This window comes from Nasonia vitripennis, chromosome 4 (assembly GCF_009193385.2).
Source record: "Nasonia vitripennis strain AsymCx chromosome 4, Nvit_psr_1.1, whole genome shotgun sequence".
In the NCBI taxonomy this organism is placed as follows: Eukaryota; Metazoa; Arthropoda; class Insecta; order Hymenoptera; family Pteromalidae; genus Nasonia; species Nasonia vitripennis.
This window is the reverse complement of record NC_045760.1, coordinates 8,495,771-8,521,722: the sequence shown is the minus strand read 5'-3', so window position 1 is coordinate 8,521,722 and position 25,952 is coordinate 8,495,771. Positions and strand designations below refer to the sequence as shown.

Sequence of the window (25,952 nt, the reverse complement as noted above, 5' to 3'; positions counted from 1 at the left end):
TTATAATATTTTTCTTAGTAATATTTGAAGTACTGATATATAATTTATAATGAAGGTAAGTAATAAACGACACTTTTACATCGCTATGTTCGCAGAGATCCAATAAATTTACACTTTAACGAAAACTACCTTGAAATTAGTTTATTTACTCATGTATCAGTTTCACAATAATAAATATAATATAAGAAGTATTTACAGAGATCACTTCATCGATAAAATTTCGAGATTAATTAAGAGCAATAAAAAAATGTACATGTTGAAAAAAAAACGTTAAATTCATGCAATATATGAGAAATTAATAAAATTTGATCAGTTACGAATAATAACATTAAAATAATATTTGCAAAAATCAGTTTATCTTTGCAATATCTATATAAAACATATTTCATACATAAAGTTTTCTCAATTAAACAACACATAATTACAAGTGTTTAGTACATCAGCAGGCATATTTATCACACAGCTCGAAACGAAAAAAAAAGAAAATTCTCAAAAACTTAATGTATCATTTCGTTTAATTTGAAATTTAAGTCTTCGTAAGATGACTCGTATATTATAGATATTCTCAGCATTTTCTCCTTTTTACTCACGATAATTTCTGTTGAACTGTATATAGCTCTCTACCATTTGCCTATCATTTTTTAATCAAGCTTGGGATTAATCAGGCACTTTGTTAGTTCGAGCATTGCATATTACACGTAGACATACTGCACAGTTCGCCAATATAAGTATAAAAATTATATAATAATCACGATTCCTTTCGTGTTTTACTTTTTACAAGAGTGTACTAATTTATATATATAATACATAAATACAAGAAATTATTGGATATGAGGTCTCAAAATATGTTCAAAACATCTAAATGTTATATACTGACCTTCTCTATTTTGTGAATAATTTAATTTTAATTTCGAACGTTGTTTACTAATTTTTAGTCAGAAAACAACTGATAGCATTGCCTTAAACGCAAAACTGGACATCACTACCAATACCCTACTATTGAGTAATACTAATAATTTCTATTTCTATTTAAATTTTCGATTTGTTTAGTATAAAAATAATAAAAATTTTGTAAGGTGTAGTTCTTAAAATTTATTATAATGGAAATACCAGATTTTTTTATTATGAATATTTCTATTTGATGTAAATATAATTACAAAATATAGAATTTTAGTAATTTGTCTAAGGTTGAGTTTCTTGGTTTACATATTTTTAACCTTATAGTAAATTCTTATAGTATTGTAAGTTTATCATTCAACATTTTTCCCCATTTTAAATATAAAAAACTATAAATAAATTTCAAGTTTTAACTAATTCATCGAAATATTTACAAAAGTATTAAAGGCTAAATAATACTTTCAATTAAATTCTTCTGATTTATATTTTTTATTAATCACTATCAAATAGTTAAATAAAGTCAATTAAAAATTTTCACTAAACTCAGTATTAACAAATATATAAGTATCTAGTGATATCCAGCGTTTTAGAACACTTATTACAGAGAGAATCAAATCATTTTTCAATTTACTGTATATATACAAGAGGCAGCCAAAATAACAATCTTTGGGAATGGCCAGCATTCGCTAAAATTAATAGTTTAAAAAGAGAAAGTGCTTAGAGCACTCAGTAAACAGCTTACCAATGTAACTACAGTATTTTGTAAAATGTCGCAAATCTATGTTGACTCTCTTTATAGTTTGATAAACCAAGAAAAGTCTTGTTTACACTAAAAATATATCTAGTATCTAAATTATCTTCATTTAGATCTTAAAAAATCTTCCAATTATTATCATGTTCGACAAGATTATAATCAACCAATTATTAAATAAATGGTTTTAACACATTGATCAAATGAAAGAACTTCGATAAAACCAAAACAATCAATAATCAAAAAGATTTCAAAACAAAATTTCAGTAACGATAGCGGCAAATTTAAACCGCTTAAAAAAAATAAATTAAAATAAATTAATAGCCGGACCAGTAAACCCTACCGTCGACGGAAATTTGCTTCCACCCATGCCAGGGTTTATCGAAATCTTCCTCTAACAAAGACTCGACTGGTTTCGGCGAACATAATTTCTTTTGTATCCGTTTTTGGGATGTTTGCTCAGTTGGATCTATTTCTATCACTTCATCTTCTATATCCTCAAAGTGCAGTTGTTCTTCCATGTAGCCGACTATGTCGGTCTCTTCACTGGTGTATTTGTTGTACTCTTCGTCGACGTCCGGTCTTGAAGACGCTTGGTTCGAGTCTTCGTCTTCCATCGGAGAGCAGCTATTTATCGGTCTAAAACCAATTGAGCGTAAACGGGCTATTCGATAGCCACTGTCTGCTGTATTCACTGGTGCGAATGCGGAGCTACCAAAATCTGCAATTAAAGTAAAAATTGATTTGCCACATTCTAATTATGCACAGGATGGATTAAATAAAGTGAATGTGAATACATACGTGCTCTCCTAATAGGATTGGTACCAATTTCTATATTAACGTCCTCGCAGTTAGATTCTACATCACAAGGCTCTGATTTGATATCATCCAAATCCACAAACTCCACTTTAATCTCTGACTCCGATGGAGAAATATCTATAATCCCAGTCTGTATTGCTTGATCGACCGCAGGCGCCTTGAGCAGAGTACACTGTGTTGACGTAGAAACCATCTTCGAACGCTTTGACACAACTACTTCTTCTGTTTTTCTCTTTTCGGGTTTCTTTGGCTGTGCCTCTCTGGCTGTCGTGCTGCGTATCTCCTTGTTGTTTAAAGGTCGCGACTGTATCCTCCTTGCGTTCATTAGCTTCCTTTGCGATATTTCAGATTTGGACAGTCGTCTCCTGATTGAACGCAACCTGCGATTTCTCGAGCTTCTCGTCCCGGTGTCGAACTTGGCATCAATAATTAGATTCGCGATCTCTCGACGCTGCTGCTTTTTCAGCATACCGTTCTTCCTGCTCTTGTTGCTGATGTAAAAGCTTCTCAGCTTGCTCTCCTTAGACGATGTCTTCGAGTCGTCTTGGTCTACCTTTGAACTGAGAGTGTTGTAAGCGGTGAGGATAGCTGACTCCTGGTTCTCTAAACCAATCATGTTCCCTATCAGTAGTTTGGCCATCGGATGATACTTCTCCTTGACGATCATGTTCACCAGCTTGTCCGGCGCCAGCGAGTCTATGCTCGAAGAGGAAGGCTTGTTCTCCGACTGTTCAGTCTCTTTGCTCAATGTCTCGGACTTTGTTGAGAAGTTAGTCTGCACCACGTTTGACCTGGAATGGATTTGAACAACGTGTTGAGATGTGCTTCTTGTACTGGAGTTCCGCAAGATGTTGGGTCTGGTTCTTGGCATCTTAGGTGGTGAAGTTATCTCAGCGACATTGTTGTACTTAAGGACGCCGCACTTCTTGGGCGAGGTGGGGCTGAATCCATCAACCACATCAGAGCCACTGTACTGAAATCCGTTACCTGCTGTTGGAACAGATTTTTCGATGCAACTAGAAGTGGAGGTGCAGGAGTCTGCCCAAGTGACCTTTTTGATTTTCTTTTCTGTGGATTCCTGTTGAATATTGTTTGATAAATTTTTGTTCATCACTTCTGTATTCGATGAGTCTGTGTTAATCTTTTCCACATCCTCCTGACAATTTTTCTGTACAAGCTGTGTAGTTTGATTGGGTTTAATGATTTTGCACAACGTCATTGTCATGGCTTTTTTGACATCTTGAAGTTTCTGTGAAGAATCGTAGAGGTTTGTGCGAATGGATAAGTTTGTATTGCACAATTTTGTTGGACAAGTGTTGTGACAATAACTTTGAGAGTCAGTACTAGAAACAGACTTTGGAGAACTATCTGGTGATCCAGGGATACACTTGTTGAAGACCTGTCTAGACACTATAGCACTGACACTGCCAACTTTTGGCTCTACCTCAACCTTTTTGTACGTAAATTTTGCTGCATTTGGCTCTTGAGTTTTGACCACCTTTTGACTTCTAGTGAGTCTAGGAGTAATGCTTTTTTTAACTCTTCCAGAAATTCTTTCTGCCCATGTTGGACTCTCTTGATCTAATACTCTTGTTAGCACAAATTTTCTGTGCTTTGTAGTATCTGGAGAGACACCTATCCAATGATCGACTACTGTGTACAATCCATCATACCTGTATCCTGTTTTTGGAGCATAATTATTTGAAAGGCAATAACTTCTTACAAGTCTTATAGGTACCCTATTCTGGTAACTTAAAATCAAAGAATCTTTGGAGTGATCTGTTGCACTGTATTCCCGGCTTGTGAAAGTCAATGTGTCTCCAAAATCCACATCATTATGAGCGTTCAAGTGGGACGTGCAAATGGATACTGCCCCATATGGACCATCATGGATGTTTTCATTAAAGGGCTCATGTATGCAGTCTCTGGAGCAGTCCATTCGGATACCCCACCATGTACCAGATGGAAATCCAGGTAGCGGTCCATAGTGAACTGTGTTTACCTTCTAGAACAGAGTAAACAAGTTAATAATGCATACACAACGGTTAGGTAATATTTACAGTAACCAAGTAAATTGTAATTCAAGCTTTTTCTCACTAACTGATGCAGATAGCACTATTTATGTATGAATCAAAACTTATCTAGGTAAAAAAACAATAACCACTGCTAGGCTTAAAAAATTTAAGTAATCTCTGAGGCAAAACCATAAAGAGCATACATAACAGAAAAGTTAGACAGATGATTCATCACTCAAGTGTATAACAATAAGTAAGATAAGCACAGGCTTTCTTTGATCACTCTGCTATATACAAAACAAAACTATTTCCTCAAAACCGACAATGCTCCTATTGTGTCCCTTTGAGCGTATAAACTTTCCACTATCAAATCACACGGCGGAAAAAAAAGCGGGAACACATCACGCGGACGACTTTGACGTCCCGTTATATTTATCAGCCTCGAGCGCGCACCAGAGAAAAACAAAGCCGCAAGGTTATGTTCGCTCCCAATCGAATACAGACCTCCAGGAGTTTCTCAGCTGACGATGCTTGCTGCAGCAGCTTCTTCTTCTCCTTGAGCGACCTGGAGGCGCACTCGGCGTTGATGCGGTCAAACAGTGCATTGAGCTCGTCCTGCTTCCTCGCGTCCACCTACAAACGGAATAGCCAAATATCGAGTTTAGACACGAACTGCTTTACGCGCATATTTGTTTGACTTAAAAAAATCGATAAGAGAAGACGACGATTAATAACCTCCTTCCTGGTCTGGATCTCCCTGAGGACTGTGCGATTTTCCTCGACGGTGTTGGGGCGCAATCGGAGCCCCGACGTCTCGACGTTCGCCTTCGCCATTTTACTACTACTGGCGAGTGTGCATAATGCATACTACCACTATACTGACTGTACTATCTCCGTTTTCGTTCACGGAGTGTTGCGCGACACCCCCCCCCCCCCTGCTGATAGATTCTCCACGTAGGTATACGCGCACTCATACATACTTATATAGGGTGCGTCCACAATTGAGCGTATACGTTAGGGTTTACAAGGGGTTTACGTAGAACATAACGTTTTGGGCAGTACTGCCAATCCACTGTAGCAGACTGCAGTTGAAACGAAGGAACACACCCGATCAAAATTTAACCTATAAAAATGTTTAAATTTGAATTGTATGGTAATAAATTGTAAAATTCTTTTTTCAAATAAAATTATAAAATTTTGTAAGAGAATATATTATAATAAATTAGTTTCTGATTAAAAAAAAGGTCTACCACTGTCTCAAAAAAGGAAAGGAGAATAAAAAATAACGCTCATTTTCAAATGAAAATTTTATTATTCTAATTAGTTAAGTAGCATAGGCAATGATTGTATGATTATGTTTAGATTAGAGCATGTTTTATACAACTTAGCCCAAGTTTTTATCATCAAGAATGTCGAATAGTAAAGAGTCGTAGAGAACAATTAAACAAAACTGCCCATCGATACTTATTTGCAAGACATCAATTCAAAATGGCTTTTCTGAAGATTGAAGCAATATATTGTAAACCAAATTTAATGTCAAAACTATGTTCAATTAATTATAAACTATATGCTGGACAAAATTTTAGCATGAGCAAAATTTCAAGTTATTTTAAAATAAAATACGTATGATTCGTCTTTCAGTTTGAAGCTATTAATCGCTTACTTATACAATGAAGAACATAATCATACAATCATTGCCTATGCTATTTAACTAATTATAATAATAAAATTTTCATTTGGAAATGTGCGTTATCTATTCTCCTTTCCTTTTTTTGAGACAGTGGTAAACCTTTTTTTTTAATCAGAAACTAATTTATTATAATATATTCTCTTACAACATTTTATAATTTTATTTGAAAAAAGAATTTTACAATTTATTACCATACAATTTAAATTTAAACATTTTTATAGATTAAATTTTGAGCAGGTGTGTTCCTTCGTTTCAACTGCAGTCTGCTACAGTGGATTGGCAGTACTGCCCAAAACGTTATGTTCTACGTAAACCCCTTGTAAACCCTAACGTATACGCTCAATTGTGGACGCACCCTAAGGGTTCGGATACAAGTACGTGCGCACGCGAACGTGTGGTTCAGAGCTCTCGACTCAACTCTGGCAGAGACTCCGGGCTCTGGCCGCTCTGGGCTACTTATACTTACTGGTTTTATGAGAGTTTCGCGAGCGGATAAAAACATCTGAGTGATGTCGACAACCATCGGAAGACCAACAGTTTGTCAGAATTACTTTCGAAAGTGTACGTACCTTTGAATTTGTATGCAAAACAGAAAAAGTTAATTCAAAGAGAAATGTATATGTAGTAAACTTAAGCTGTATACAGTTAAAAAAAACTTGAAAATATATCATCAAGTATGTAGCAGTATGGGAAAATGTGTGAGAAAAGGTAGTAAAGAATTGTATAGAGCAGTATCCTCATTGTGATAAACCATATTTATTTGAATAATATCAGAATCGTAGATACAATAGAGATCGCTTATAGCAGGCCAGCTCCCTCTCTCTCTCTCTCTGTTGCTATCGATGACCGAAAAAAACGCTATAACAAAAATCTCGCGTGTGAAAAACATGAATAATGCGCGTGAAGTCGAGAATATCGAAGGCGGGGCGCGAGAATAATTGTTTAACAATCATTACGGACAATTATAATTATAACAAACATACAGTGGTCATGCGTGCGCAAATCACGCAACCTTTTAGAAAAAGTAATAAAAACGCAATTAAAATATCAAATCACATAAGAAAAGTCAATAGGGAGAAACAAATCATTGGGGGAGGTGAAACAGAGAAAATAAAGAAGAACTATCTCCTATAAGAGCGAAATAAGATCGATAAAATGTTCAACTATGTAAAAGCAGCGGCTTTTCTATAATGCTTATACTGATTCTCGCTCGGCCTTTTTTGCTTTGTATCTTTTATTTTCAATGAGGAAGAAAATTCTATCAAGTCATTGACGCGTTTACTATCTCTTTATTATTATTCTTCGCTTTTCGCGTCTTTTGGCTTTGGCGATTCAGCTTCTTTTTGATTTTAAATGGCATCAATGTCAACATCGTCTCCTTCCTCAGAATCGTCATCAACCACTGGTTTCTGCGTCTGCTGCTTCTGCTGTTGTTGCTGCTCTTTCAAAGGTTGTTTCGCTCTGTCATCATACTCAATCTGAAAAAAGAATGTATAATTTAGTATAAACTCTACTCGGGTGTGATAAATTATATCCTTCGAGAGTAAAGAATGAACGCATACCTCCAGATCATCGTCTTCCTCATCAGATTCGGATTCTTCTTCTTCAGCCTCCTTGAGCCATGTTAGAAATGGTGCAGCTTTATCATGAATTTCTTGAGCAAGATCCTTAGAGACGTATTTCTTGCTAACCTTGCTAGCCCATTCAAATAGAGCCTTCTCTTCCAAGATATCATAGTCATAGAAAAGCTGTAATACAAGAGAAAAGGATAGTTGTTACCTTACAGATTCTCGCTGATCTCGTGAATTCATTCAGACGATAATCTAAACTTTATCTGGCTTACTTTCAAAATTCCAGGCACCTTCGACATCAGCACGTCCTTGTGCAGCGCGATGATCTGCTCAATACCCCGAATGAGATACTTCTGGGCCTTAACGTCCTCGTGGGTGAAACGCAACAGCAGCGGTCGATACTTCTTAACTTGGGCAGCAATGTGCTGATCGAAGAGCAACTCGGCCAAAATAAGGGGAGCCTTGGTCTTGATTTCGAGACGTTCAGCCTCGGCTAGCAGCTCCTTATGATTGTCGAGTTGGCCAGCATCGCGACGGCACTTGACCAGCTTGTAGAAAATATCCATGCGCTCTTTCTCGGTTTTATCGAGGTCCTCGCTGATAGTCATGCCTTTGGCGCCATCGGTTAGATCTTGAAGACGTGCACGCACAGCTTCCTCAGTCGTATCTACAGCCCAGTTGCCGTCGTCATCGTCGTCCTTATCGCTCGCTAAATATACGAAAAAATGACCAGTTAGTTTTCATTTTATTCAAAAGATTTTAATAAGTCACTATCAAAACAAGTAAGACCTACCGAATTTCGCGGGCGCCTCGACAACGATATCGGTGGTGCTAGTGTTATCATTTTCAGGCGAGCCTGAGCGATCGCCGTTAGCATCACCGTTGGGTTTCTTGGATCTTTTTCCGCGCTTTCCCTCAGTGAGAGAGCTACCCTGAGCAGCAGGATCAAGGCTCGGTGGATTTTTCAGGATATAGGTGTTCAGCTTGTGATTGCTCTCTAGCATGCCGTGATGACCGCAAGCCTTGCAACCCTGTAAAGAAAAAAGACATTAGCTAAATTCTACAATGATACATTTTATAATTTGAACAGTTATTACTATTTGGTTGTAATAATCGAATAGAAGGGAACCAAACTTCCGAAAATATAATGTTTACTGTAAATATCCGTTAATTATGAAATCAAATATTTGGCGCTTAAAATCTTATAGACCGTGTTATACAGTGCCCAATCAGCCTAGCGGCGATTTTCATACCTTTGCTTCGATAACGTCTGAACTGGTATCATATTATTCTCGCTAACGCTGACTGAACGATCTTTTCATTCTCGTTTGCTATTTACTTGCAATAAGACTGTTGAAAAAGTTTTCTAATAAATTATTGCAAGGTGCTATAGTGACGAAAAAGGAAAGTATGGCATCACAAAAACCAATGGATAATCAAACAACAAACGCTGAAGAACTAGTGACTTTAAGCAACTGTGTGGACGTAATTTCGAAGTTTATTAGTGTACCGTTTATGTCGGAAAACCCAGTGTTATGGTTCAGGATAGCCGACTCAATATTTGCCGAGTCAGGTGTGACCGAAGACAAAATTAAATTTCGTTATGCTATTTGTGTGATCAACCCAGATTCTATTTGTTTCGTAGAAGACATCGTGAATAATCCTCCAGAAGAAAACCAATACGAAATTCTCAAAAACGTGCTCATTAAGCGTCTAACTGAATTGAATAAACAGCTAATTGCTAAATTGATGGACGGCGAAACAATGGGCAACAGAATTCCATCAGAATTTTTGCAGGTTCTGCAGAAGCTAACTGGAATTTCGCGTCACTTTAATCCGCAGATTAGAGATTTTATCATTGAACAGTGGAAAATTCGACTTCCAACTTGCATACAAGCGATGCTTAATTGTTTTAAAACTGCCACGGAGGATGAATTAGTAATGGCGGCTGATGCCCTTTATGAGATAAACCAAGAAAAACAAGAATCTATCAGAATACGTGATGCTGTACAAGACTTAAAAGCTGATATCGATGAACTTTCAGAGAAATTTCGACAGCTAAATCATGCTCGCAGCCGTAGCAAGTCTCGCTTGCAAAGTGCTACTAGAAAGTTCGAATATTATTCTACCAAATTCTGTTGGTATCATCAAAATTTTGGTGCTAGCTCATCTAAGTGCAAAAAGCCTTGCGTTTGGACAATGGACACTCGTAAATAAGTGCACTTCTTAGATGAATGCGCATCTTCGTAATTGTATAATTAAACCAATCACTATCGACATTTTATGTGAACAGTATGCTTTTAGTTTGTATTTATTTTCCATATAATGGCATGTCAGTTTCACATGTATTTTAAATGAATAAACTAGTCATTAATCAAAAAATCATTTCATTTCTTACCTGCGCGATAGTACCCTTCTTCGCGTTAACCAGCAACTCGGTCTCGGGGTTGTCGCAATTGGGGCAGAGCACGTACTTCCTGATGAAGCCGTCGAGCAAATCCTGCAGTTTGGAGGCGTCGTGACTGCCGTTGACGATAAAACGCTCATTTTTGAAGTCAAACTGGGTCTGAGCACCCAGCTCGCATCCAAAGAACTTGGTCGGATACGTAGCTGGGCGGCCGATAGCCTTGGCGACTTCAACCATATTGACGATGACAGTCTTAATGCCGTTGCCTTTGCCCTCGACCTTCGCCTGAATGCGCGGCATTTTGTAGCGATAGAAGGCATCGCTGACGCCACGATTTACGTTAACGCTACCCATCTTTATCGTCGATGCTCTTAACTTTTAGGTAAGAGAGAGGAAAAGAATTTTTCGGTTCAAGGGTGAGTTGATTGGAGAGGACGTGATGACGATGGGAATGGATTCACGGGGTGAAGAGATGACGCCGATCCCTGGGACGACGTCAGCCTTGCTAATGTTAGCGCAGACGGATTTTCTTTCCTTTCTGCGGGGATATCTTCGCTTGACGATTCTTTCTTTTACTTACAAACAGCACCGTATTACTAATCAACGTTAAAGCTTCAGTCCTTCGAGTTTTGATACTACGTCGCGCCTCGCCTGTAATGTGGATAATTGTTTTTATAAGTCAGGTTTAAGTACATTTTTATAAATTCATTTACAGTAGTCAAATTACGTTTAATTTTGCGAAGAAACGCATTTTTAATCGACTCTAGCTATACAAAGCACGAAATTACATAAGTCTACTCGCTAGGGTCGATACACTTGTATATTACACCATGAGCAAATTCCCCCTTTCTTCCTGCGACATATGACACTCCTGTCTTTACAGCCTTCTTTACACCGGCAAACATTTTTTTCTCAGTTTCAAGTATATGGGCTTCATCCTCTCCAAAACCCGCTCAAAACGTCCCCCAAAAAAGAAGCGGCTAAGTAACTCTAAACCCGAATCCTCCGCAAAATTCAGCAAACATAAAGCAAAGGGGATTCGAGAATCGATCGGTCCACACTTACCGTAATGTAATATCTCAGGTAGGCAGGGTCTTGGTCCTCGTGCGCCTGGATCGTGGATCGGGGTCGCTGGTCAGCGACAGCTTGAAGAACGTCGCGCAGCGAGTTCGCCCGGCGAGGGCTACCTGCAGCGAGAGGTAGCGGGTCGCGTATCGCGTCAGGGTGGTATTCGTTTATTGCGCAAAGCCGCGCCGCGCTCGAGATGTACACCAGTCACGTTTCCCTGAACGGCTGAAGCTTCCGATGCCTATTACTGCAATGCATAAAAATGTACTTGATTAGGTTTAATGATTTATGTATATATTGTTTGGGAGATTGCGCAATTGTTTTGTACGCGCAAGAGATCTTGGGAGTGTATTTTTAACATGATGAATATTTTCTTAATGGAGATTCGGTGTGGCTAAGCGGGACTTTCTTCCTGATTTTCCAGAGCAATTAACACGAATTGTGAATTAAGGACTGTTTCTGCACGCTTATTTACATGTATAGGCACGAAGGTTGAACTATTTGCGCCGGTTCCATTTTATTCATTCAGTATTTACAGCGACTAAACTTTTCCCAATTTTCATCAATATTAATTAAAGCGAAATACCTTTATGAAAACTTGTCAGAGATCCGCGCATTTCATTTGAATCTGAATGCGATTCAGCAAAGTTACTGATATCATTACGTACGTTACTCGGATTAAATTATGACTGAAACTGACATCCGCCGAGCGAAACGAAATTACTTATCCCCTTTACATATGCTCGAAGGGATCGATCCCAGTAAATCGAATTACAAATTCATTCGTCAAACAGTGCGGGTATAATTAAATTCTGAAAATTCTCGACGTGTAGAGAGTGGCACTCGATCTGACCTGGAAAATTTTGCGGTCCTGTGCTTGAGCAGGAGCAGCTGATCGAGGAATCGCTGGCAGCTGTCTTGCCGACGAAGAATAAGACGACGGCTCTGGTTGGCGCGTCTGCTCGACGACGACAGAGGTCCTCGGTCCTCAATGATCATACACGCTGCCTGTCTTTTGCAACTCGAGGTGATGAACTGCTGGCTACGGCAAGTGCGCAGCTGTTCGCAGCAACAACGACAGTCCCACGAATTCACGCACGCTGTGACTTCTTCGTCGGCGCTCAAGCGATTGCTCGCCGATGGGATGAGGAGATCGATGGTGCTGCTGGTGTTGGCGCTGTTCACGAGAGAATCGCTGCTGCTGCTGCTAAGAGTGTTGCGCTGAAACGGTGACGATGAACTGCCGCCGCCGCCTCCTGTGTTGTACACCGGTCCTTTCCCGCGGGATGATATCCTGGATGTTTCTGGGAAATTAAAAAAGGTCGAGATTAGATTGCTTCGATTTCATTTCATGTTTAATAGACTTCAAGAACGACTTAATGTTGCGACATGGAGAGATTTTTGTTTGACATAATTCTACTTCTATTTGCAAACAGCAATAATGAGCCTGAATTGCAAAATACATCTTCCAATAACCCTAAAAGACTAATAAGTCACAATATTGATTGCGGCATCGCTTACGAGGAATCAGTTTTTCTATCCGTTTCTCCCTATAACGTTTCTTATGCCCAGTTCCCGTCGGTGTACATAATTTTCCCGATTCTGCAAGCTCATCGTTGAGCCCGATTATTTCCGGCCTCGCGATTATCCGATGCCGTTAAACACTTCATCCAAAAATTACCAATTTTGGGAACGATAAAACGGACTGTAGATTCTGGCCTTAAGCCAAATTGACCTTTTACAGCAAAGAGTTAAAAAAACCGTTGAAAGTTTTGCCTTGAAGCAGAAAGTTCAAAGGGAGAAATTCAGTCGAGCGAAATTCATAACAATAGCATTCATGTAAATGCAGCTTAATAAGAATGACTGAACTTATTCGGGACATCGAGTAGCGAAATGCCACGAGTGATTTATCTCAATGCGCATTGCGCGTAAACGTCAGTCGAGAAAAAGTGGAATTCGGTTATCCTTTGCTATAGAAGAAGAGACCAGAAATGCGCTTCACAGCAAAAACGAATATAAATGGCACAGTATAGCGTGTTCTCTTTTTCTGCACTCAATATATCACGTCGTACGAATCTGCGTACGTTTTATCGCGAGTAATACAGTGATATACTACCGTATCATCTCCAAAAAAAGAAAGAAAAATTTAACCAGTGTAATAAAGACATCAAAGCCATTACAGAATAGTATAATATCAGTCGTGAGGCGAAACGCCTCTTTTTCCCGTTAATATTTTTCGATTGTTCGACACGACGGACGTCGGGTTTAATGGTCCATTATATCAGCGGAATTCTTTTTTTTTTATTTATTTTTTAATCGTCGCTGCGAGTCAAGGCGAGGTTTTAATTAAATCACGCGGCGTAATCGTTCGTTTGTGATAACGTTTTCAATTTTACTTGGCGCCGAGCGCTGACGAGGAACAAATAATTAATATTTCAGAGCAATAGTGTATGGTATTGATTTTTTAAAAAATTACGTCGTTTCGCGACTGAAATGTAAAATGAGAAAACGCATCGTAACGCAAGGTACATTATCGTCTCAATTTTTCTTATCGGCTGTACTATATCGCGAACAAATATTTAAATTTTCACACATCTTTTATTTTCAACGGCCTTTCCCTCGATGACGAGTTTCTCGATCAAACTTTCCTCCGATTTCCAAACATCTCAATTAGGAGATTATTGCGACATTATATAGACGGAAACATACGTATACACACGGTAATCGAATTGGTTGTAGGCTGACATGCGAATTGTAATCATTCGAGGAGCTTCAATAAGCCGAGCGACGATTACATCGTAAGTGCTCAGGAATTGAAAGCCCGAGGAATCGATGGCAGCACGAGCAACACCCGCAACAATTACTGTATTTCTGCGTGAAAGTGAAAGACGATTGTATAACGCGAATACAATACTTGATGGCGGCTGACGGGATTTGTGCAGTGAGACGTCGAAGCGCATTTTTCAATTATTGTCGATGTTGGGATTTTTGGCTTTTTCACTGTGCGATATTGAAGTTTATTGCAAACTCAATCCTTAAGGTATAATATTATTTCCAATAACATCACACAGCCTTGAAAAAAGTGCGGTTCTCTTCAATAAAACATCGATCAAACTCAGTAAATCTTCTAGATTAATACGTTTAAATCCTTGCGGCAATAAAAATCACAAAAGTAACGAGTGAAAGGCATAAAAAATCCGCATGCACCTTTGATAATAACACACGGTGCATGCTTCGTGGTTGGCTTTTATTGAATTTACATTATGATTCTTGTCTTCTGAAGTGTGATTTTTGATTCGGTTTTAACATCCGGCCTTTATCTCTATTGAAATTTTCTCGAGTTATATATATATATATTATTATACTTTCAATTGTTTTTATAAATTTGTAATTGCGGGTATAACGGCGTAGAATATAAAAAAATTCATCAACAAGCTCTACCACGGTTGCTTATAAATATTTAAATTCCGTAGTTTAGAATTGTATTATTATCGATTGAAATGTAAGGTCGATCGCGACTTACAGAGTACAGTAAGCACCTCCACAACATTGTTGGTCGCTTCAACCGCGCACGCGAAATTTGTTCACATTTCGCGCTTGTTCTTTTCCAGCGGCAATCGGCAAAGAAAAAAGGCAATTAAAAAAGCACAGCGTAATTTCGTTCGCCGAGAGTTAAATTAGTTTCACGGTATACGTCGAGAGAACGAACGACTTTCAAAAATACCCGACTCTCGGTGCGAAAACAGCATAAATTCTTGAAGAGCCGCATGCAGCGTCCGAAAAAAGAACTACTGCAAAAGTAAAGTTGAGATTTACGGGCGGATTATCATCCCTCGTGAGAAAATAGATCGAGAAATTCGCACAGTATGTATCATGCATCATACATAGACGTTAAAATGGACTGTTTTTCGTGTTGAAATCGAACGGGAAAAATCGATCGTCGGTATATACCAATTGGTATTGAACTTGGGCGGAAACCGCTAGTCGGGCAACCTATGTGTTTAAAATTATCGAACGGATACTTCTCGTACAAGTATAAGTGCGGTGCATAATTAAATTTGTTTATTGAGTGCAGAGGTGTGAATAATTTGTTAGTGTGAACTATGCAGTACAGTTTGATGTAGATGTATATTAAAACTAAAAACTTCATTAATATAAAGTAAGAATTCTGCAAAACTATCGCGTCCTTTTTCAAATAATTCTTCAAACTCGCTCAAAACTCTTGTTATGAAAAGAAGCAATATCTCATCAAGCAGCATCGAAACTGATCCCTAAAAATAGAGAACACAACATTCTATTGTCGAGAAATAAATTCGCACTGCGCCTCTGCAGTGTTTACACTGTTCGGCGGCAATATTTTTAGCACACAAAAGGCTTTTCAAGTTTTTCTAATGTTGACCTACTTAAACGCGCAAGACGCACTCTTTGAAAAGTGCCACCCCTATTTATATATACACACCCAATTAGTCTCTCTTTAGAGACGCTTTTATCGCGTATTATTTTAAAACAAATGACGTCGACGTAGCGCACGAGATCCTTATAATGCTCCGAATTAAATGCGGTCCGCTTAGATCGAGATCTGATTGCACCTATTACACAACGCCTAATCAGCCCTGCACGTAACTTCCACGATCTCCGTGAAAAGTGCAGCGCGCGCACCTATATACGATAATTATGCCGATCGCACGAGCTCGATCAGGAAATTGTGATAAAATTTGTTCGTGCGAAGCGATCGTTCGTTTTCGCGACTCTTTCGCGTTTGCGACAAGGTCGATCGTGCCTCTCTCTCTCTCTCTCTCACTCTCTCTCCCTCTCGCTCTCTCTCTCTCTCTCCCTCTCTCTCTCTCTCTCTCTCTCTCTCTCTCTCTCTCTCTCTCTCTCTCTCTCTCTCTCTCTCTCTCTCTCTCTCTCTCTCTCTCTGCACCGATGCGGTCAGTTCGAAAAATCGGAGCGTTTTTTCAGAGCTCGCGCCATATGTTATCGAATCACGTAGAAAAATGCGGCAAGTTATCAACGGAACATAACGCCTGTACAATAAGCGGATTTGTTTTCGAATCGAGTCTCTCGAGGAGCTTTGCGTACACAGTCGAGTCGTCGGTTCGGTATGTGCAATGGAATGTAAATATGTGCGCAGTGGAAATGGCTGAAATCAATTAAGCTGTCCATTCGAAGGGATAAAGCATCAGATGCAAATCAATTTTACAGGAAAACGTTGTACTGCAGTGCATACAATTGCCCTGTACTGCAGTGCACACAGTGTGTGTTGTATATTTAGACAGCGCTATTCCATTAAGGCGTGTCGACTCATTGTCTTGTTGAAATGGAAGTTTCGTTGGGACGAGAAGAAAAGAAAAAAATTCCAATCCGTTCTTACCTTTCCTATTTCGCTGATCGAAGTCATTCGAAACGAAACTAGGCTAAGCTCGTTTTAGATGAATATCGGCGGATATAGGAATAAATACACCGTCTCGTCGTCTACTTGCATATTCTCGTATTTGCTCGCAAGAGTATTAGCCGCGCTCCACATCGTTTTTAAACAACCGAACGATGTCTACGCGTCTTTTAGCACGTGACAGCGTGTGTACACGTCTTGGCATCGTGGCCGATCAACGCGTGACAGCGTAATTAGGACGTATTCCCGCTTTTATATCGTCGATGCCACTGTCAGATTCAGCCCGAGGATGCATATAGCGTGCAACACCGGCGTTTCTGCATTCGCACACTCCCACGCATACGTGCAGTATACACGGCGGCTAACGGAAAATCACTATCGGCTTGGTTACGCTTATGCTCGTTTAACTTCCCTTTGTCGCACGTGTGTAGCGAAAAACGTCGAGTGGGAAGTGAGATGCTGTAACCAGCTGTCACACCCTTCTGTACTATACGTTCTATGCACAGCCCTAGTGGTATATCGTTCGGTAGAGGACGATAATCGGCGCTAACCCTTTGGAAATCAAAAAAATTAAGCGTAACCAGAGGAAAAAAACGAGCGTGAAACGATCGCGGCTGCACGGCGACCGCAAAATCCATTTAAGCCGAGAGTGGTACATCCCAACCTCCAAAGTGGTAGCAGTCGATCCCATCCTCTCTCCCTCTCTCTAACCTCAACCCGCGTTTATATTGTATACGCATCCTCCGCGGGCGGCTCTCTCGACTGAAAGGATTATAATACAAGCGAACGATGCGAAAAGCAGAGAGAAGAAAGCAGATCTGAACGCCGGCTCATTATCATCGTTACCTGCTCGGCGTAGACGCATAAGTCGTGATTTCCGGAGGTGTCTACTCCCGGTCTGATAGCTGCAGCTTGTCCCCGTCTTCCTGGTCTGGCCGTCTTGCCTAATGCTTTTAATAGCTCCTCTCCTCCGAAATTACGCGTATATAGGTGTACTACTCTATGCGTACAAGCCTCTACCTGTACGTTCACAACGCGCGCGAGTATGCAATATGCCAGAGAGACAGAGTACGTATGGTATATGTATACGCTCGAAGCGAGAGAAAGAGAGAATGAGAGCAGAGTGCTAAGTGCTTCGAGGTTCGTTCGCGACTCCCCGGACGGGCTGCACCTACGCCGTCGTTCTGCTTGGCCGGTGAGGTGTGCGCAGGCCCGTCGTCAACGCTGCCACCACCGCCGCTCATATTGATCTGCGCTGCTGCCGTGTGAAGTCGAGAGAGAGAGAGAGAGAGAGAGAGAGAGAGAGAGAGAGAGAGAGAGAGAGAGAGAGGGGCTTGAGAGGGAGAAGGGCTTGTGAGGGATTTTTTGAATTACTGGGAGGCTGTACTGATTTCGAAGAGGGGGGGGGGTGTCAGGTGAGGGACTGGATCGCCAGAGAGTGAGAATCTCGACGAGGAATCGGGCAGATTGATTTGGGATTATTGTATTGTATCTTTGAATTGAAATTGTTGTCAAAGAATATTAACCCTTGTTAAAGCAATTGAGAAATTCTGTAAGGACGATGACACCAGCTGCTCTCGAGCCAAACTGCGAAACTCTGTATGTTAATTGAACAAGAGTCCATGACTCGAATCCCAGTCAAAGTTGATGCATACATTAAAACGCGGAAGTGAAAGTTAATTAAAACTAGAGTGGACACTCGCTCTCCACTGCGGCGAAGTCTCGCGTCACTAGACTGCAGCAGCAGCAGCAAACAACCTTCTGTTATGTCTTTCTTTCAGCAAATCTCAGCCTCCACTCCGGCAATCAATCATTCGATCCCAATGACTCGAGCTCTGCAGCGCCGAAAAAAATTCTAAAACTCTCTCTGCGGTGGCAAACAACGACGAGGTGTTGTGCACGCGATCTGCAAAGTGGAACAAAGCGAGAGCTGGCGCAAAGGGGGCCATCGCAAAAAAATGCAGACTCGACTCTATACCGCCGGGACGACTTAGGAAGCAGAAGCCTGCAATGCGAGAATTTCTGAGCTTGTATGCATGTATAGACGCGTGAGGTTTATGCCGTGGAACAGTGTGTATACAGGTATAGGTCCTATAATGTAGAAGACATCCGAGGAACTGCATAGCTGTCTAGGAGGACACGTCTTCTCTCGTCTCGACTCGTCGAGGTGGATTTGACTTCTCTTTTTCTAGGAGATCGTATTATGTAGATTTCAATTTGAGGTATTGAGGGTTGCAGTGTCGTGATTTTTTCTTCATACGAGTGCATAAAAGCGCAGAAAAAATTTTCATTTTCCGTTTTTTTCATATCTTTTTACGAGTACAATGAAGACACATTTTTTCACGCCATATATTCTCTATGACGTGGAATAAAATCACTCTAGCAGAATGTAATCAGTCGGGTCTAAACGAGCGTCACGTACCTATATTCACGCAAGACCGAATGATTTTAACAGCTGCAAACGAGGAAGCAACCAGCTCACGCGAACATTTTTGTTTCACGTCATCACCGTCTAATAATTGCGTCAAACGACCCGTAACGCACAACCATAGGCACTTGCCTGATAGCACAAGGGTTAAGGTCACACTCCATGATACGGGCATTTTTAATCAAAACATATACAAGGATGATTCGACGGATTAGTCACGGAGCGGCTTAGTTCGCCGCGTATCGATTCGTCGCTGCCTATACTCCCTGTTACGCTGCGAATCCCGAAAAGGTGGTTTTTACTACTATGTATACACGCGCTGCAGTTATACGGTTTGTTTTGACACACGGTATGCTCTTTTGTTCTTGGTTTAGAAATGGAAAATATTTTTAGCCGTGAAATCGTATTTATACTGCACGATATGCTCGCCGCGAAAATCGCCATCGATTCGACTAACGAGTTTCCGATTGATTTGCGATTAAGGCATGTTTTTATTATTCTAAGCCTTTGCATTCTGATCGGTAGATAACAATTATTAAATTACAGCTGTTTTATAATGTCAATGCAGCCTCGATTACGCTGCTACTCTGCCATCGAGTAAATAATTGAACGAAATTCGAGCTTACGCAATGATGGCGGCGCAATCTGCTGCCTCGCATCGAAGGCAATCGATTATTCTCTATTTTCCGCGAAATTACAATGTTACAAAGCGCGTTTTTGAAGGGTCAAACACGAAAAAGCAATATAGCGTATGATATTAAGCGAGCCAGACTATTTCTGACACGAATTTCGCATAATAATAAAACTTCCAAGTGCCATTATGCCACTTGTTTTCGAGAAGCGCTCGACTATTGTTCGGAAGGGAAAAAAGGCCATCGCGCAATGCGTTCGAATTAATGGTTTTCGATGGAGAATGTTCGGAAGTTGTATTTTTTTTATTGAGCCACGATAAGAAATGGACTTTTGCGCTGTAATTAGCGTGCATTGTTCGGGCCTGCGTAACGTTGATATTGCATCGGAAAATTATCTTTCGACTCGTTTCATGCTCTTTTTTTTATGGCGAAAACTTGACGAAATGCTACTTCCGTTTAAAACTCGCAGATCGCGAATGCTCGACTGTTTGTAAAAGAAGATTAAAAAAGTTTTAACATACAGTTCCAAATAAATATTCCATTGGAAAAATCTTTTTCATAGAAATCCAACCTGACCGCGCTCATATTTATTCTATCCTTCATATTCCAAAAGCACGTGATTCCACACTAAATCCCCCCGAAAAACGATCGACACTTTACCAGGACCATATAGAATAAATCGACTTCTTCTTCTTCCGTTACACCCATCGCGAACCACCCCTTCATCCGTCATCTTCGAATTCAATTTCAACTCTGTCTTTACTCGCTCAGGTTCCCGCAGCCAAGAATCGCCGCAAGAGAGACTCCACAAAACGAGTAGCAATGCGGCGTCCATTGGCGCAACGACTGGCGCAGGTCTGCACTGCCCGTCGCATCGCAGTAGAGTTCAAGGTCATAATCGGTGCTGCCAATTTGCCGTATAATAGGAGTCGAAAGAGAGCTGAGAGAAATTTCGAAGGGGAGTTTAACGAGACGTTGAGTGATCGATTTTTCGCGGGCGGAATGACGAAGCGGTTGAGATTTTATTTTCCCTTTTACTACTTGAACAATTTATTCAACAACTCGAACTTTCTTCGCACAGTAGCCTCGTCCTATTTTACAATTAGGTTTCATCGCGCATACTTTTTATTTTTCGTCACCCTACACCTGCAGCGACGCGATATCACAATCTAAGAACGCCAAAAGATATTTGACCGCAATCGGAAGATCCGTCGAGTCGTGTATGTGTGTATACGTGTGTAGAGGTATGCAGGAACATGTTCGCATGCCGCGAATACTCGCGGCTTCGATTTCCGCGCGCGAGACTGACGAGGGGCTTTTATTGTTGCGCTGCAGGCAAATCGCGAGACGAGGGAAGGCGCTATGCGGGATTCCTGCTCTGGATTGGATTTATTTCGGGAAGGAAAGGAGGAAGCTGCCGAGATTCGGCTTGATGTATGCGGTGACCTTTTGACTTTTCGTGGAAATTGAAATTCCTAGTTTTTTGCGCGATACGGTCGTATCAAAAATATTCGAGCTTTCGTGGTATAGATGTTTGATGAAAACATACGGCACAATTTTAATTAACGAGTTTGCCATATATTTTTTATGCAAATGTTTACGCAGATGTTGTCAAACAAATATTTGATATTTTTAAAACACACGAGAGATTAACGTCTCGCAGTTTTCACTGAATACACCTGACAACCCGACAATCAAATAATTTATCGAAATATGCAAACCCGTCAAACTTCTTTTCAAACCCTATTTTTCCAGCGCAAGCCCATCAATAAAGCTCTACCAGTAAAACGAAAATTATTCCACGGTTAACCTGAATCCTTCGAATAACAGACACGAATATAGTACACCCATATGATGAAATTAATGAACTAAAATTAGGTTGAGCAGATTACCCTCTACAAAGCCGTCAAATTCTACTTGAATAATACATTATCTCCGATTCAGGCGCACATCGTAAAAAAAGCTCCCAATGTGGATATTCAAATCGCGCATCCGCCACACTGCAGTGAAAATTCTAAGGCCGATGATATACTCGCGTTATGCGGCAGTACAAGAACCGGTCGAATTATTTACATATCGCTTGATACGGCAAGAAGCGTAATTTGCAAGTCCGCAAAAAAGAAATTAGGGCTTTTTTATCTCGGCGCGCAAGCTTCGCCGTTGTTTCTACTCATAACGCAAGAGTAGACACGCCTCTTTGTGAGTCTCGAAATCAAAAGGCGCAGGCTCGACAATCGGCTGCAATTTTATAATTACTGCAATCTCCTCTTGGACAAAAGAAAGAGAGCGACTCTTTCGCAAAATAAAAGAAGAACAGCTTATCGCTACGAGTATACAGAGTGAGCTTCTGAGGGTCAGATGACGAGTATATCCGGGGACAAAAACAAACAGAACGCAAGTTTAAGGTGCGTCCACAATTGAACGTATAAGTTAGGGTTAACAAGGGGTTTACGTAGAACATAACGTTTTGGGCAGTACTGCCAATCCACTGTAGCAGACTGCAATTGAAACGAAGGAACACACCTGCTCAAAATTTAACCTATAAAAATGTTTAAATTTAAATTGTATGGTAATAAATTGTAAAATTCTTTTTTCAAATAAAATTATAAAATCTTGTAAGAGAATGTATTATAATAAATTAGTTTCTGATAAAAAAAAGGTCTACCACTGTCTCAAAAAAGGAAAGGAGAATAAATAACGCACATTTCCAAATGAAAATGTTATTATTATAATTAGTTAAATAGCATAGGCAATGATTGTATGATTATGTTCTTCATTGTATAAATAAGCGATTAATAGCTTCAAACTGAAAGACGAATCATACGTATTTTATTTTAAAATAACTTGAAATTTTGCTCATGCTAAAATTTTGTCCAGCATATAGTTTATAATTAATTGAACATAGTTTTGACATTAAATTTGGTTTACAATATATTGCTTTAATCTTCAGAAAAGCCATTTCGAATTGATGTCTTACAAATAAGTATCGATTATTACCATACAATTCAAATTTAAACATTTTTATAGGTTAAATTTTGAGCAGGTGTGTTCCTTCGTTTCAACTGCAGTCTGCTACAGTGGATTGGCAGTACTGCCCAAAACGTTATGTTCTACGTAAACCCCTTGTAAACCCTAACGTATACGCTCAATTGTGGACGCACCCTTAAAAAGGTCGTGCCTCGATCTTGTCAAAGGGACTGTACTATGGCATACACATACACGTGTATATAATACAGTGAAAGGCTTAGATCGCATGTCGCATCTCTTGGCGTAACTCGAGTCTCGAGCTGTAGGTATACTAGAGAGCGAGAGAAGGAAAGTTTCATAAACGCCGGAGATTTCTTCATCGCTCTGGCTCTTTCGAAACTTGAAAAATCATCTCTAAAGTATTACTTCGCAACACGTCGAAACGTTCAAAGTATACGTTTAACAGTTGCTGCTGTTGCGCGAATTTTTGAAAATTTACGAGCTCTACAGCTGGAGCTGAGCCAGTATACTGGTGCTTTCACGATGAAAACCTATTTTTATAACGCTTTCTGCGAAATGCTCTATATATGTCAGCATCATAACAACAACTAAAGCACGTTATATCGTTTGATAATTGCGCTGTTTACCAACGAGAGTGACTGGACCTCTATACGAGTCGTCGCACTATTTCCATTCACTTCGTATATATACTTATCTCTCCGGATGATTCGTTATCGTCGCGAGCGCTTTAAAATACTCGCGTTCCGTTTGTCGCGCTTATCGAACGAGAAATTATAATTGAACGGGCGAAAAATCGTTCGCAGTTCGAAGGAAAGGCTTCTGCTATCGACTGCAATTACACACGCGTCGACGATGTGTTTTCCAGCTGTCGATATGACTTATTGAGTTTCTTGAAAGGTTTTCAATTTTTGATATATTAGTACGAAAGTGAATTAACCGTTTCCTCTTCCGATAGTGATCGATGTTTTCTTCGCTTGCACGTGACACAATCGTAATCGCCGGTTTATCTACGTCGCGTCTGGAGAGTGTGTGCTGTACAGTGGAATTTTCCTATACACGAGAAATTTGTGTATACAGTCGATTTGTTTTCAAAAGTTCGGCGCAACGAGTCACCGCTGATACACTAAAATATCGCCAGAGTTTGCGATTCCTACTCTCTCTCTCTGTACTCAGACTAATGAGATGCCGGCTGTTGCGGAAGTTTGCAAAATAGTTGAGAGAGTTTGCTTGAGTCGAGCATGCTGTGCGCTGGGATGCAAGTTTTAGAGTTTTATTCGTTTCTGAATTTTTGTTCTATTTCGGAAGACGAGCCAGAATTAAGCGTGATAAGCTCTTAGTCAAGTTGAATGTTCTTAGAGAGTGTAAAAGGAGTCATCCCCTATGCCTAATCTCTGTTGTTCAAAATGGATGTCTGCTTGCTAAAATTAGTAACTGGGAAGCGTGCAGCGTTGGACATTTGAAACCGAATATACATGTGGTCATTGGCACGAGGTGAACTAGCGGTGGAATGCTATGATAAGAAAATTCAAGTTTAAGGATTACGCAACATTGTGCCACTATACTTTTTGCATGACTATATGCAAGTTTATTCTGCGTTGTACAATGTTGTCTGCAATTGTGAAACAGAGACCAAACAATTTGTCAGACTAAACGACGCAGTAGTTTTATGTAACTACATCATAATTTCTGGTGACATAAGTCGTTCGCAAAGCTACATTCAAATGTGTGGGCTAACGCTGAAGTAGCTGTAACCCTTGATAATCACACTAATCAAATGAAACTGCAACATCCAGCAGTGCCTAATCAGACTGTCAAGCTAAACGATGCAATCACAAAGTACATTTAGACCAGAGTTATATATTTTTCACGAACAAAATAGTCTCTCATTGCAATGACACTAGCATAAAACGAGCCCTCCTACAGTTAATTACGTAATTGGCTTAATCTCCATATCGCATCATTAACAAAGGCAGTTTGTCGACAGCTGTAGTGGCACATCAACAGACACTTGGATAAATGTGTGCATAGACACATAGCTCAGAGAATACACAAATAAATAGAAAGAAAGAAAAGTCTTACCTCGTTGTCGGAGAAAAGTCATATAAAATGGTAGCGCCCTGCTGGACGGCCGCTTGCTAGCGTGAAAACCCGACGTGGCCCTCGTGGATGCTCGCTCGAGAACAGATGGATCGCCCCCTGCGATCCACTGGCTGCTACGTCTCAACAGGCCTGCTTTAAGGACACAGAATCGTCGAGTTAGTTAACCGGCTCTAGACTTTTATTTTCTTAGTCTACAGGGCAGACGGTTGGGAGAGAAAAAGTACGTCGTCGTCGTCGCTGCTCTTTTTTCGCCGCACCGTCGAGAAGCTACTACAACGGCACAGGTGTAGTGCTGCTGCTTCGAAACGAGTAAGGTTAGGTGAAGCACCCGTGCATAAGTCCTATATATAGATAGTGTACAAGGGGACAGACATCAGAGTCATGCCGATGCCTTTCCTCGCAATTATCTTAATACACAGACACAGGTGTAGTGTCGACCTTTTATCATCGATATCTATAGCTATAGTAACACACAATTCGCGTGTAAATATACAGAGAAACCGGCGCTACACCAGTGCGTCCGCGCGAGGAGGGCAGCATCATGACCGACGAAAAAAAAACCTAGCGCAAAAAAAGAACGTCGGGCCACGTTTACCTAGACAGTAGACACTTCCGCTTCCCCGCACCTCGTTTGCGCGTTGAATAAGGGAAAAAAAGCGTGAAGTCATCGTGAAATCCAATTACCTGGCAATGATGATCGTTGTCCTCCGCTGCTGGGAACGGGGAGAGTAAAGGGTCGGAGTTGGGGAGCAGGAGTTTTGCTCGTCTATATATCGCTGCAGCTACTTCAGAAAGAGTCGCGTGTGTCTTCCTCGTCCTGATAACGCTCTCTGCTGCTTCGCGTTTTGCTCTTCTCTCTCTCTCTCTCTCTCTCTCTCTCTCTCTCTCTCTCTCTCTCTCTCTGCGCAACTCTTGCGAGTTTACGTGCGATGCGAGGGTGTATATATATATATATATATCCGTGTATGCTGATGGGAGTTCACTGCACGAAATTAAGAGGGAGATTATTATGATGATGAAAAGCGAAATAAACGAAAAATGCACTGGTTCTCGAAGCGAACGTTTCGTGCTACTGCGGCATACTGCTCGAGCACCAGACGGATATATCGAGGACTGGGAATTCCACACAAACACAGACACATATGCTGTTGTTTCGATGGAGGGGGAAGTCGAAGCAAAGGCGATATATGAGTA

At 40.4% G+C, this 25,952-nt stretch overlaps 2 protein-coding genes across 5 annotated transcripts; both read right to left on the bottom strand.

The window, feature by feature from the left end:
- Positions 1-126: 126 nt before the first annotated feature.
- LOC100679262 lies at positions 127-5,399 on the bottom strand. Of its 2 annotated transcripts, none has more exons than XM_003426377.5 (4): positions 5,218-5,399; positions 4,987-5,115; positions 2,450-4,472; positions 127-2,369 (listed from the first exon to the last, which is right to left on the bottom strand). In XM_003426377.5, exons 1-4 carry the CDS (start codon positions 5,314-5,316, stop codon positions 1,966-1,968), a joined length of 2,655 nt encoding a protein of 884 aa, XP_003426425.1. In that variant the 5' UTR covers positions 5,317-5,399; the 3' UTR covers positions 127-1,965. The 2 variants fall into 2 exon arrangements, with proteins under 2 accessions (XP_003426425.1, XP_008206703.1); XM_008208481.3 differs by having other exon boundaries at positions 2,450-4,469; positions 5,218-5,380.
- A 1,509-nt stretch (positions 5,400-6,908) lies between these two features.
- Positions 6,909-25,951, bottom strand: LOC100118029 (eukaryotic translation initiation factor 5). 3 transcript variants are annotated; one of them, XM_003426376.5, is made up of 9 exons: positions 25,443-25,951; positions 24,738-24,890; positions 12,072-12,522; positions 11,216-11,465; positions 10,142-10,801; positions 8,537-8,774; positions 8,016-8,452; positions 7,735-7,920; positions 6,909-7,650 (listed from the first exon to the last, which is right to left on the bottom strand). In XM_003426376.5, exons 5-9 carry the CDS (start codon positions 10,502-10,504, stop codon positions 7,522-7,524), a joined length of 1,353 nt encoding a protein of 450 aa, XP_003426424.1. In that variant the 5' UTR covers positions 10,505-10,801; positions 11,216-11,465; positions 12,072-12,522; positions 24,738-24,890; positions 25,443-25,951; the 3' UTR covers positions 6,909-7,521. The 3 variants fall into 3 exon arrangements, with proteins under 3 accessions (XP_003426424.1, XP_031785664.1, XP_001602518.2); XM_031929804.2 differs by having other exon boundaries at positions 24,738-24,887; XM_001602468.5 differs by lacking the exons at positions 24,738-24,890; positions 25,443-25,951 and adding an exon at positions 17,457-17,783.
- Between the last annotated feature and the right edge of the window lies 1 nt (position 25,952).

Excerpts from the sequence above, each read along its gene's own strand:
- LOC100118029 (XM_003426376.5), bottom strand. The coding sequence starts at position 10,504 with ATGGGTAGCGTTAACGTAAATCGTGGCGTCAGCGATGCCTTCTATCGC. Across the intron at positions 8,453-8,536 it reads CGAGGCGCCCGCGAAATTCG|CGAGCGATAAGGACGACGAT; the intron begins GTAGGTCTTACT and ends TCGTATATTTAG. Across the intron at positions 7,651-7,734 it reads AGGAAGACGATGATCTGGAG|ATTGAGTATGATGACAGAGC; the intron begins GTATGCGTTCAT and ends TTCTTTTTTCAG.
- LOC100679262 (XM_003426377.5), bottom strand. The coding sequence starts at position 5,316 with ATGGCGAAGGCGAACGTCGAGACGTCGGGGCTCCGATTGCGCCCCAAC. Across the intron at positions 4,473-4,986 it reads CAGCTGAGAAACTCCTGGAG|AAGGTAAACACAGTTCACTA; the intron begins GTCTGTATTCGA and ends ACTCTGTTCTAG. Across the intron at positions 2,370-2,449 it reads CAATCCTATTAGGAGAGCAC|ATTTTGGTAGCTCCGCATTC; the intron begins GTATGTATTCAC and ends CTTTAATTGCAG.